The 13,928-nt window shown below is 39.4% G+C and overlaps 1 protein-coding gene across 1 annotated transcript in view; it reads right to left on the bottom strand.

The window, feature by feature from the left end:
• Positions 1-13,928, bottom strand: part of CATSPERB (catsper channel auxiliary subunit beta) — a 191,888-nt gene that overhangs the window by 140,043 nt on the left and 37,917 nt on the right. Inside the window, exons 4-5 of the mRNA XM_006839633.1 lie at positions 13,435-13,530; positions 3,957-4,106 (exon numbers count right to left, since the gene is read on the bottom strand). Coding sequence (XP_006839696.1) covers positions 3,957-4,106; positions 13,435-13,530 — 246 coding nt within the window. The remainder of the gene's footprint in view (positions 1-3,956; positions 4,107-13,434; positions 13,531-13,928) is intronic.

Below are 13,928 nucleotides of genomic sequence, written 5' to 3'. Positions count from 1 at the left end.
GTTTCGTTCTGCTGTGCATAAGGTCGCTATGAGTTGGTACCGACTTGATGGCACCTAACAACAACAACAGCATACGTATATGGATAGAAAAGAGGAAAATAAGGATGTTGGGTAGTTAAAAAAAAAAAAGGTAGGGCTAATGGATTGAAGCTTTCATGAGAGCAAGAACTACTGGAGTTGAGTACTATTAGAGTCTTTTTGTTAGAGACCATTGAACTGGTTCTGACTCAGAGGCCCTATGCACAACAGAATGAAAGTACTGGAGTAGAATGAAATAATAGGAGGTAATATACAGAGCTTGAGATACTTACAGTGGGGATTTTGGAGATAATGCTATAATGGATATTCAAAGGTCCAGCATGTGACAATAGGAATATTATGGAAGAAAGATCATTGGAGGAGAGGAGGTCTTGGGCCTGAGAAGAAGGGTATTGGATGGGTCATCACATGGATGGTTGTTGTTGTTGTTAAGTGCCATCAAGTCAGTTCCGACCCATAGGGACACTGTATAGGGTTTCTGGTGAGTAGCTGGTGAGCTTGAACCACTGACTTTGCAGTTCAAACTGATGTTGCAGTCCAGCACCTTAACCCACAGTGCCATACCAGGACTCCATATGGATGGTAGCGCCACCAAAAATAATCACAAAAATTAAAATGAGGAGGAAAGTAGGGATTCAGGGGCTAAATTCACCTGTGAATGAGTGTGAATGATGGAGAGGCCACTATGTGCTGGAATACAAGGAGCTACTGAGTTCAAAGTAGCTGGGACTTCTGAAGGAGAGGAGGAATTCAGAAGTGTCCTTGAGGAACAAGGACAATAACCCCAATCTTGGGTTCTGAGATAAATGTCACATGAGAGTGCCATAGGGGAAGGATTATTTGAGAATGGGCAGCTCACTATGGCAAGAAAGAACCTGCAGAGAAAAGATGAGAGATTCGGGGAGTTCGTTGATGGCAGACCACAAATTCCAGTGAGAGAATTTGGGTGGATGAAGAGGAGAGAAAGTTAGAGAAAGTAGAGACCTATGTGGGACAGGTGAATCGTTACTGAGTTTGGAGACTTAGGTTATTAGATTTGGCAGGATGGGAGATATCTCAGTAACATCACAGAGGAGGAAGGTGGTTGAAAAGACCAAATTGGAACTGTTCCCACCATTGACCCCATGTGTTATAAAGACCAGGAAGGATGAATAAGGATCTCCACATGGACAGCATAAGCTTAGGCAGTAGCAGCTAGATGCTACGGGAACTTGAGCTGGTTTCACCTAAACAACACAGGTTGATGAAACTGTTTATACTCTTGAGAGGTTTAAGCAGTTTACTGACTGTGATCCCAGGGATCCAGGACTGCTCCTTTCTTCCTGTGACTATCTATTGTGTGGTGGGATCATGCACAAGGAGCCGAGAATGGCTCCTCTTCTGTGACTCAAGGCAGGCAGGCAGGGGGTGATGTTTGGATAAACATGAGGAGGATTAGATCCTAGCCTGGGATCTGTGGAACAAAGTAAGAAGAGAAACCAAGTTTCCATATGGATGGAGATAAGGTAGTATAGGAGGAAAGGAAGGAAACAAATGCAGTTCATGACTAAGCTAATTCAACAGATGAGGCATTCAAAGCTAGAGGTAATTAGGATATGTAAGCTACTCAGGAGTTCATAGAAAGTTGGGGCAAGACTATGTGTCTGTCTGTGTAATAATGCGTACCACTTTAACCTGCCAGAACAATCTAAAACCTAAGGAGCTTGACATGAATACATTGACTGAAACAGATTTGAACTCTGTCTTTACTTTGTCTCTGCATCCTCTTTCTTGTAAGTACATAGATTTGACTTATTTTACTGGATACATTTTAAAGGTTAACAGCTGAAATACACGGTTTTGTTTAAGTAAAAGATAAAATGTTTGTCTGCACAAAATGTCTTCATAAAGTTTTTGTTTAGACTGTTCCCAGAACCTATGTGAAAAATTATTATTATTAAGTGCTGTCGAGTCAGTTCCGACCCATAGCAACCCTGTACAGGGTTTCCAAGGGTATAAATCTTTATGGGAGTAGAAAGCCTCATCTTTCTCCTGCGGAATGGCTGGTAGTTTTGAACCGCTGACCTTAAGGTTCGCAGCCCGATTCGTAACCATAGCTGGTACTAAAAAGAATACATGTATGGTTTTACTTTGTGACTATCTTAAGGCTGACGAGTTGGGTTTTTAAAAAAAAAAATGTCAACCAATCAAAAGTTTTGCTTAAAACTTCATGAAATGTATATTCTTCTTCCCCTTCTTAAGACCGGAGTGCTTTGTACCTATTCAGTACTTGCCAATTTGAGCTGTCTATTTTACAACTAAACTTGTTGCATTTAATCCAACTGAGTCTGAGACTTACTATTTTGATATGTTGGTGGCAGAAGTGGGATCAAAGATACATTATCTTTTGCAATTCTTGAGGCATTGAGGATTCAAGCTCAATGTCAGTGAGATGTCTGGACAGCTTGTGAGGAAAAGAAAAAGAAATGAGAAGACAGAGGGGAAAAAACCAAAACTTTAAAAAGAGAGATATAAGAGAAAGACTCTGTAGAGAAAGAATAAAAAACAAACACAAAATTCAATGAAAAGATTCCATAAATAAAAAAGAAAATGAGTTCAGACAAAAAATAAGGTTTAAAATTAAAAATGTATGTGCAAGTAAAAAAGATACAATATTGCTAAAACAAAAATCATACTGAAAAACAGTAAACTATAAAACTTGGAATTTTTAAAATTAAAGATTTAATAACTCAAGATTTAGATTCTAGCTCTAAAATTTAAAAAATGTCTAAAATATAAACTTGAAGGCTAATAAAGTTAACTTTGGTTAACATTTAATTCTATTCCTTAGACTTTTTAAATTACTTTAATGGCTTTGGCAAGCGTATTACTTTGTAATAAGTCATGGCAAGGTAATTTCTATCCTTTTTTCTTCTCCTTTAAAATTATGTTGGCTATTCATGGTGTGTAATATGAATTTTGAGACTGGCTTGTCAATTTCCACACATCAAAAAAAACCCCAACACTGCTAAAATTTTTCCTGAGACTGTACTGAAGTGATACATTTGGAGATAAACAACATCTTTACAGCACTGGAATTCCTGTGCATGAACATAAAATATCTTATCATATTTTTGGATTTCTTTTTCATGGCCTTCATTAGTGTTTTATAAATTCTCCACAATGGGCCTTGCAACTAGAAGTTCTTATACTTTATTCATAGCTACCTTTTGGGTTTGTTATACTTTGTAAGTAGAATTTTTTAAATTATAATTTTGAATTAATTTTTAGTGAGATGATTTTTATGTATTATAAGCACTGGACTGCTAACCACAAGACTGATACTTCAAACCCACCAACTCCTGCTTGGAAACCCAATACAGGTTCCAACTCATATAGACTCTGTATAGGGTTTCTGAGGAGTGGCTGGTTAGTTTAAACCACCGACCTTTGCAGTTCAAATTGACCTTGCGGTTCGCGGCTTATCTTATAGAGCCAATGATTGCTGTTGTTGTGTTGTAAAGTGCCATCAAGTCAGTTCTGACCCATAGTGACCCTGTATAGGATTCCCAAGGAGCAGCTGGTGAGCTTGAACCGTTGACCTTGCAGCTCAAACTAACTTTTCAGGCCAGCGTATTAACCCACAGCACTGCCTAAAAAGCCCCTACTCTGCCACATGGCATCGCTATGAGTCAAAATCGATTCAACAGCACCTAACAACAACAACAGCATATAAACTATACATAAACCTCAGATATACTTAGAATATCTCACTTGCAAGTAGACAAAGTGAAGTAATAAAGATCAAACTCTTAGGGATTTTTAGGCAACATTCATATTACACTACGACTATACATTTAACTTACACAGCCAGCTAAACGTCATTGGTATAAAATACAAAGCGCCACCTCCAACATTTAAAAACAATATAAACTTACCATTAAAGGTCGCATTCATAATGAAGGCGAGTAAAGCCACATCATTCGCACAGGGGGATTTTGTCACCTTAAGATCTATCACGTGTGGCTGTAATCTACTACATTCAGCCTTTCCCATTTTAACTCCAAGATTCCACTGAAGAATAGGTTCTGTCAAAATCAAGGTTAGGTACTTAAATATGGTAGCACTCTTGCAAAGAAACACTACCACTTGCTTTAACAATTTTAAAGGAAGTATTCCATGAGGGTGAGTCAAAAATTATCTGCACTCCAGGTACATTAAAAGAGCTGTCCATGTCCATGGCTGATGACAACATTGAGAGTGCACTTGAAATGGTTCAGTCAAATAGACGAGTGACAGTGGATTATGTGGCAAATCATTTGCAAATTAGCCTATGAAGTAATCCATGACAGACTTGGATTTCAAAACATTTGTGTGATGGGTACCGAAACAGTTCATGGAAGAACATAAACAGAAGCACTTGGACATCTACAAACAAAATTTAGACCGATACTCAAAGGAAGGTAAAAAGTTCCTTTACAAACATCATCACTACGAGCCTGAGAGTTAGCGGCAGAGTATGGAATGGAAACACCATCAATTGCTGACCACAAAAAAGTTCAAATGTTAACCAACAGCTGGAAAACTGATGCTTAGGGTTTCCTGGGATTCTCAAGGGCCAGTATTGGAACACTATCAGGAAAAAGGTTCAACAATCAACAGTGAAGAGCTGAAGTCTAACCTTGGGGTTAAATCCAAGGGGTGTTGTGATCTTGCATGACAATGCATGTCCACACACCTCTGCCCATACTGTTGACATTCTGCAAAAACTTAGTTTTGAGGTGTTAAAGTATCCTCCCTATAGTCCTGATCTGCTCCATCAGACTTTCAGCTGTTTGGGTCCCTGAAAATAGCTCTTTGTGGACAAAGATTCATCTCTGTCGAAGAAGTGAAGAAGACAGAAGTGCGTTCATGGCTCACAGCTAAGCCAAAAATACTTTAAACAAGGGAATATGAAAACTTGTTGACAAATGGACAAAATGTATTAAAAAGCAAAGAGGTTATGTCAAAAATAATGTATTTGTGTTTTTAAAAAGATGATTAAAATAAATTCTATAGCTAGAGTGTGGATAATTTTTGACTCAACCTCATATAATTCAAATGTTGTTATCATTGTTAAGTGCCATGAAGTTGGTTCCGACTCATAGTAACCCTGTATAGGGTTTCTGTGGAGCACCTAGTGGGTTTGAACCGCTGACCCTGTGGTTAGCAGTCCAGTGCTGATCCTACAGCGTCACATCAGGAGTCTCTAATTCAAATCAATGGGTGCACTGCATTACTCTTCCCCAGTTAAAAATAGGTTGTTTCTTCTTTGTGAGAACAGAAGGAATTCCCCTTGTTGGGTGACTGGCAAGGGGACATTGTTGTTGTACTCAGTTCCGACCCATAGCAACCCTGTATAGGGTTTCTGAGGAGTGACTGGTGATCTTGAACCACTGACCTTGCAGTTCAAACCAACTTTGCAGTGCAGTGCATTAACCCACAGTGCCACACCGGGACTCCAAGGTCATATTGTTGTTGTTGTTGTTATGCAGCATCTAGTCAGTACTGACTCATAGCGACCTTATGCACAACAGAACGAAACACTGCCTGGCCCTGGGCCAACCTCACAATTGTTGCCACACTTGAGCCCATTGATGCTGCCACTTTGCCAATCCGTCTCACTGGGAGTCTTCCTCTTTTTCTCTGACCCTCCACCTTACCAAACATAATATCCTTCTCCAGCGACTGGTCCCTCCTGACAATATGTTCAAACTATGAGAGATGAAGTTTGACCATCCTGGCCTCCAAGTAGCACTCTGGCTGCACTTCTTCCAACACAGGTCTGTTGGTTATTTTGGCAGCTCGTGGCACTTTCAATATTCTCCTCCAACACCATAACTCAAAAGCATCAATTCTTCTACGATCTTCCTTATTTACTGCCCAGCTTTCACATGCATATGAAGTTATTGAAAATGCCATGGCTTGGGTCAGGTGCACCTTAGTCCTAAGCTGATATCTTTGCTCTTCAACACTTTAAAAAGGTCTTGTGCAGCTGATTTACCTAATGCAATACGTCATTTGATTTCTTGGCTGCTGCTGCTTCCATGAGTGTTGATAGTTGATCCAAGAACAATGAAGTCCTTGACAACTTCAATCTTTTCTCCATTGATAAGAATGTTGTTTATTGGTCCAGTGGTAAGGATTTTTGTTTTCTTTACATTGAGATGCAATCCATACTGAAGGCTGTGATCATTCAGTAAGTATTTTAAGTCTTCTTCACTTCCAGGAAGCAAGGTTGTATCACCTGCATATCGCAGGGTGTTAATGAATCTTCCTCTAATCCTGATGCCACGTTTTTCTTCATAGAACCCAGCTTCTGGGATTATTTGCTCAGCAGACAGGTTGAATAAGTATGGTGAAAGAATACAACCCGGTCACACACCTTTCTTAATTTTAAACCATTCAGTGTTCCCATGTTCTGTTCGAACAACTATCTCTTGGTACATGTACAGATTCCTCACGAGCACTATTAAGTGTTCTAGAATACTCATACTTCGCAATGTTGTCCATAGTTTGTCATGATCCACACAATTAAAAGCCTTTGCTTTTGCATAGTCAATAAAGCACAGGTAAACATCTGGTATTCTCTGCTTTCAGCCAAGATCCATCGGACATCAGCAATGATATCCTCGTTCCACGGCCTCTTCTGAATCCAACTTGAACCTCTGAAAGTTCTCTGTCAATATATGCTTGCAGCTATTTCTGTATTACCTTTAGTAAAACTTTACTCATATGGGATATCAAAGATATTGTCCGATGATTTCTATATTCCGTTGGGTCACCTCTGTTTGGAATGGGCATAAATACGGATCTCTTCTAATCTTAGCATATGGAATAGGAAATACTGTTGTGGCAATTTCTGTAAAGTGCAATTTGACAAAAGATCCATCCCTAAAACTGTAATGACTTGAACACAGGCAATGCACATTTATAACTCAGAGAACGACATGTTTTCTTTTTGTTGTCTCCCCAATCCCATTGAAAACAAAAGTCTTGTTGTCAGGTACTTCTGAGCAGACTCTGAGTCATGGCTACCCCATCTGTGTGGATTGGAAGCACTCCTCAGGGTTCCCAAGGTTGTGACCTTTCTTCCAGACCTGTCTTCCAAAACTGCCGACCTAATGGTTAATTAAGCACGTACTGTTAGCACACTCCAGGGACTCAAGACAGCAGTAGATACCTAAAAATGAGAATAAATTGAGAGCAACATGGAGAGTAGGGAAAGATATCATTAGTGGCCAAGACACTTAGAGAGATTTCTGGACAATATGAAGGCTTGTAAGTGGGACTGACAGAAAAGCCCGTCCAAGGTGAGACATTTCCACCCCGCATAGGCAGGACAGCAGCACAAAGTAACCAAACAAGAGCTCCGATGATCTAATGGCTTTTGAAGTTTTCACTGTCGTTTTGTGTGAACTACTGTCCCATTCGAGACTGTAGTCTTTGTGTATCTGTTTTTCCTTCAGTTCTTTTCTTCAGGTCTTGGTTCTTTTGGAGAAGCCTTCCATTAACTCCTAGAATGAGTGGAGCTCTCTTCCTAGGTATTCCAATAGCAGGCACTACTTCACTGTAACTAAGGAAACAAAGCTGGGCTCTTCCTCGTCAGACTGAAGTAGATCAATGGTCCTTTCTCAAGAAAGATGAGGCTTTACAAATGTTACAACTTGGAGTACTATTGGTGGATATGCAAAGGGTTGGAGCTGGATCAAATACAATTTTCATGTGTAAGAAAATGAGAGACCTTTGCATTTTTGAGAAAATGACAAAAGAGAGTGCCAAAATTTCCAGGGCAACTTGACAGTCTAAATTTCAAAATGTAGGATTTAAAAAAAAACGGGTTGGACTGCTAACCACGATATGGAGGTTCAAACCCACTAGCTTCTCCTTGGAAACTCTACACAGGGTCGCTAGGAACCATAACTGATTCGATGGTACTTACCAACAGCAACAACAACGGAAATAATTAATAACACAGTCTTTAGCTCTTTAAATTCCTTCAAGCTCCTCAGACTTTCATTAAAATCTAAGTACTGGACTGCTAACCAAAAGATAGGCGGTTCAAACCCACCAGCTGCTTCTTAAAAACTCTATACACAGAAGGCTTTTGTTGTTGTTAAGTGCCGTTGAGTTGATTCTGACCCATAGCACCCTTGTATAGGGTTTCTGAGGAGCAGCTGGTGAGCTTGAACCACTGACCTTACAGTTCAAACTGCTTTATAGTCTGGTGCATTAACCCACAGCACCATGTAGCTGAGTCAAAATGGACTTGATGTCACTTAACAGCAACAATAACAAATCAAAGACTGCAGTGCATAATTTTTGTTGTTGTTAAGTGCCATTGTGTCAGTGCTGGACCCATAGCAAGCCTGTATAGAGAGTTCCCAAGGAGCAGCTGATATACTGGGTCCATATAGGTATATGTAAATAACTCATATTTCAGATGAAAAATAAATGACAGTTTTACATTGGTGTTTTAGAACTTAAAGTATCATTGTTGTTAAGTGCTGTTGAGTCAGTTCCAACACTCAGGGACCCTTTGTACAACAGATGAATCACTGCCCAACCATGTGCCATGTTGCAGCCATTGTGCCATCCATCTCTATGAGTAGCTTTCTCTTTGTGTTGACCCTGTAGCTTACAGACACAATGTCCTTCTCCAGGGATTGGTCCCTCCTCATAACAAGTCCAAAGTACGTGAGACCAAGTCTTGCCATCCTTGTTTCTAGGGAGCATTCAGCTGTACTTCTTCTTTTTGAAAACAAAAAACAAAAACAAAAACAAAAACAACCAAAACTTTACTGTGAATTGGATGAAGGTTTACAGGGCGGTTCAGTTTTCCATTGAACAATTCACACATTTTGTTTCATAGCATTGATCACAATCCCCACAATTTAATGCACATCACTGACCTTACTTCCTCCCTGTGTTTCCTATCTTCATTCTTCCTTCTTTCAAAGTTCCTTCTGAACTTGGTCCCTGGGTAAATGCTGTCCTTTTGAACTCAAATGGTTAAGTTGTGCATATCTCCCTAGTGTGATTGTTCCCCTTATTGTTGTTAGGTGCCAGTGGGTTGGTTCTGATTCATAGAAACCATGTACGGGGTTTCTGAGGAGCAGTTGATGAGTTTGAACCGCCAACCTTGCTATAGTCTCAGAGGTTCTACCCGTCTCTGTCTGATCCATAAGTCTGGTCTTTTTTATGATTTTGAGTTTGGGTTCACATTTTCCTCCCACTGTATCCAGGACCTTCTAAGATGATCCCTTTCAGAGCTGGGCACCATCAGGTTCTTCCAGTTTCAGAGTTCTGGAGACTGATGTTCTGGTAATCTATTGGTCCACTGAACTAACTGTTTCCATACATCTTCAGTTTTCCTACTCTTCTTTCCTCTGGATTCTTGTTGTTAGGTGCCATCCAGTCGTGTCTGACCCATAGTGACCCTATGTACAACAGAACAAAACAATGCCTTGTCCTGTACCATCTTCACAATTACTGCCATGTTTGAGCCCATTGCTGCTGGATACTGTTGTTGTTAAGTCAAATTGGTTCCAACTCATAGTGACGCTGTGTACGGTTTACAGAGGAGCGACTGGCAAATTTGAACCACCGACTTTGTGGTTCAAACCAACCTTGTGGTCCAGTGCATTATCCTGTAGCACCATACCAGGACTCCATGCTGCTGGATAGGGAAAGGGAAAGACCCATAGTTGTGGTGTGGCTCTTCTTTCTTTAGAATATAAACCAAGTAGAGGAATTGAGGGCTCATCTGATATTTCTATGTCCAACTTTTTAGGGAAGTGCCACACTGTTTGCTACAGTGATTGCATGATTTTACAGTTCCTTCCAGGATAGACTTATTTATTCTTCTAGCAGTCCATGTTGTTGTTTTTGTTAAATGTCGTCAAGTAGATTCCAACCCATAATGACCCTGTATAGGGTTTCCAAGGAGCAGCTGGTGAGCTTGAACCACCGACCTTGCAGTTCAAATGACTTTGCAGTCTAGTTGTTGTTGTTGTTAAGTGCCATCGAGTCGGTTCTGACCCATAGCAACCCTGTACAGGGTTTCCGAGGTTATAAATCTTTACAGGAGTAGAAAGCCTCATCTTTCTCCTGTGGAACTGTTGGTAGTTTTGAACTGCTGACCGTGAGGTTAGCAGCCCAACTCGTAACCACTATGCTACCTAGTCCGTAGTATAGTCAAAATTTTTCACAAGAATAATTCAAATCCATCAATTTTTCTCCGTCTTCCTTACTCATAGTCCAGCTTTTGCTTGCATAGGAGGTGACTGAGATAATACCATGGCTTGGGTCAGGTGTACCAACCATAGTCCTCAAAGTAACATTTTTGCTCTTTAACACTTTAAAGAGGACTTTTGTAGTAGATTTGCTCCCTGCAAATACAGTTTTACTACAGGTAATTCAGAAACGGCTGCAAGCATACATTGACAGAGAACTTCCAGAGGTTCAAGCCGAATTCAGAAGAGGTTCAAGCTGAATTCGAATGGAACGAGAGATATCATTGCTGATGTCCGATGGATCTTGGCTGAAAGCAGAGAATACCAGAAAGATGTTTACTTATGCTTTATTGACTATGCAAAAGCAAAGGCTTTTGAATTTTTGACTGTTGATTTTTTGACTGTTGCTTCCATGGGAATTGATAGGACATCAATATATCAGAATATTTGAAAAGCAGTATTGTAATCATTGTTGACTGATTTGCTCATTAAAAAAAAATGCTTGAAAACTATGAAAAATTGAAAAGTACAAACATTTTTTCAGTTTTGTTTCAGGCATTTAGAAGTAAGACAATACCGATATGATTAAAGACACATTTGCATCCTCCTAGAACCCCATTCTCAAATTCTGCCCAAATGTTATCGGTATTAAGGAATTTTTTATATTCTAAGCCCATGTTTTACTATTTTACTATAATACTTGTATGTATCAATGAGCAGTATATGCATATATATCTAAATATATATATATATGTTTCTAAGTGCTGTCAAGTCGGTCCAGACTCATTGCGACCCTGTGTAGGGTTTCCAAGGAGCAGCTGGTGAGCTTGAACCACTGACCTTGCAGTTCAAATGACTTTGCAGTCTGACGCATTAGCCCACAGTGCCACACACAGCGCCACACCAGATAAATACATATATCTATATATAAATATATCTGTATCTCTATCTATCTATCTATCTATCTATCTATCTATCTATCTATCTATCTATCTATCTATCTATCTATCATCTATCTAGTATGGCTCTGTAGGATACTGTACCAAGGTTGGTTTGAACAGCAAAGATGACAGTTCAAATTCACCAGCTACTTGTCAGAAACACTATACGGGGTCATTATGAGTCAGAACCAACTCAATAGCACTTAACAACAATAACAACTCTCTTCTGGAACTTGAGTTTTTCACTCAATATTTCTGAGTTTTTTCTGTTCTTGTTGATCTCTATGGAACTATTTCCTTAATTTTAACAGACTATACCAAGATGCTGTGTTGGAAGAAGTACAGCCAGAATGCTCCTTAGAAGGCAGGGTGGCCAGACTTCATGTCTCATACCTTAGACATATTATCAGGAGGGATCAGTTCTTGGAGAAGGACATCATGTTTGGTAAAGTGGTGGGCCAGCGAAAAAGAAGACCCCCAATGAGATGGATTGGCACCATGGCAACAGCAATAGGCTCAAGCATAGCAATGATTGTGAGGTTGTTGTAGGACCAGGCAGTGTTTCATTCATTGTGCATAGGGTCGCTATGAGTTGGTACCAACTTGACAGTACCTAACAACAACATATCAACATTTATTTGTGTTTTCCCCTAACGTTGGATATTTAAGTTGTTTCCAATTTTTTATTACAAATAATGCTGCATTAAATTTGTTTGTGCATGTCTCCTGGGTGGCATATACAAGAGTTTCCCTATGGTAGCTCTCAACCCTCACTGACATCAAAATCACCTAGCCAGGTGAGTTGTTTTTTTTAAGTTTTTATTGTGAATTGAGTGATAGCTAACATGGGAGAACATCAGCTATACATTCATCCTATCGTATTTTGTTTCATTGCAATGATTACAATCTCCTCCATGCAACATCATTCAACAGTATTTGCTTCTATTCCCTCTGTGGGTTGTTTTTGTTTTATATACACCAAAACGCTCAGAAATATGCAATCATTCAAGCAACCAAAGGGGAGTTTTTAAAACTACAAATGTTTTCCCCACACCTCTGTTATTTTTGTTGCTAAGTGCTGTCAAGCTGGTTCGGACTCATAGAGACCCTGTATAAAGATTCCAAGGAACAGCTGGTGAGTTTGAACCACCGACCTTGGGGTTAGCAGTTCAGTGCTTATCCCTACAGCACCACACCAGGACTCCACCTCTAGAGAATTGAATTTAATTGGTGCATATTGGGATTAGACAGCAGTACTTTTTTAAAGTTCCCCAAGTGAGTCTTTTCATAGAATGCAAGATTTACTTATTTATACTCTGCATTCTACTTAGTATGGTATCAAAGTAGAGGTCAAAGGAAAAAATGAGTAAGAATGTGAGGATCAGAGCAAGACCCAGGATTAATGATCAAGGAAATTTACACTATGGTACAACTTTGTTTTTGTTGTTGTTACGTGCTGTCAAGTTGGTTCTGACTCATAGCGACCCTATGTAGGGTTTCCAAGGAGCAGCTGGTGGGTTTGAACTGCTGACCTTACAGTTTACAATAGTACAATAGGCGATCTAAACCTAAGGCAATAAATGTCCTATACGATGTTGAAATGGAGAAGCTGTACAGTTCTACACTCAATGTTCAGAAGCTTAAAACAACAAATTTCTCAGGAAAGCAAAAAATTATTCTAAGACAAAACAAGAATTTTTGCTGGTGGTCCTCATAAATAAGATCGTGATACAATGAATAACATCTTATATAACATCTTTCTATAAGACACACACATGGACTTTATAAAGCAATTACCACTTTATAATATGGCTAGATTAGAGGTATCATACCAGACCTCTAGTTTGCACACTCTATTTGGTGATGCAAATGGTTAGATGAAAATAGTTAAGTGAAAGGTTGGTAGTTCAATACCGCTCAGTGGCACCTCAGAAGCCAGGCCAGTTTATCTGCTCCTGAAGGATTACAACCTTGAAAATCCTATGAGCAGTTCTCCTCTAAAGCCATGGGGATGCCAACTACATAGCCATGAACAATATCAACAACATTAACAATGACTGTAATCTCTTCAAGGGTGAAGATCATTGGTTATTATTGTTATTAATCTCAAGAACTTAACACAGGGTCTAGCATATAGTAGGTGTCAAAGTTTACTGAAAAATGATATGGATTTCATTTTACTGTTATTTGTTGAATTTTACCTCGAATAGTATCCAGTAGAGTTCCTTCAGTAGAATAAATATTGAGTCCATGATGTAAACTAATCCTTACTAGCCATTCTTCCACCGCTGTAACACCTGTTTGGGAACAAATGGCACAGAGTCACATGTTGTGCTGGTGAGCTTTAAGGCAATATGAACGCTACCAATAACAATTATCTATCATTTCCCAATCATTCCGACTGCATTTTAATGTAAGGTTTCCCACATTTTTTCCTCCAAACATTTTGCTGATAACATTGTTGTTAAGTGCTGTCAAGTTGGTTCCGAACCACAGTGATCCTGTATAGGGTTTCCAAGGTGTTGCAGACCATGTAAGACTAATCAGAGGTTCGAGGCCCGCTAGGGCCGAGTGTAACAAATGAGGCCACTGGCAGTTAATGGCAAATTGCTTTCATATTAATATTCAGGTATATATATTAAATTAATACACTGGAGCCTTTGACAATCCACAGATAAATGTGGTATTTTCCTAA

This window comes from Chrysochloris asiatica, unplaced genomic scaffold (genome assembly GCF_000296735.1).
Source record: "Chrysochloris asiatica unplaced genomic scaffold, ChrAsi1.0 scaffold00025, whole genome shotgun sequence".
Classification (NCBI taxonomy): Eukaryota; Metazoa; Chordata; class Mammalia; order Afrosoricida; family Chrysochloridae; genus Chrysochloris; species Chrysochloris asiatica.
This window is presented reverse-complemented; position numbering and strand designations above follow the sequence as displayed.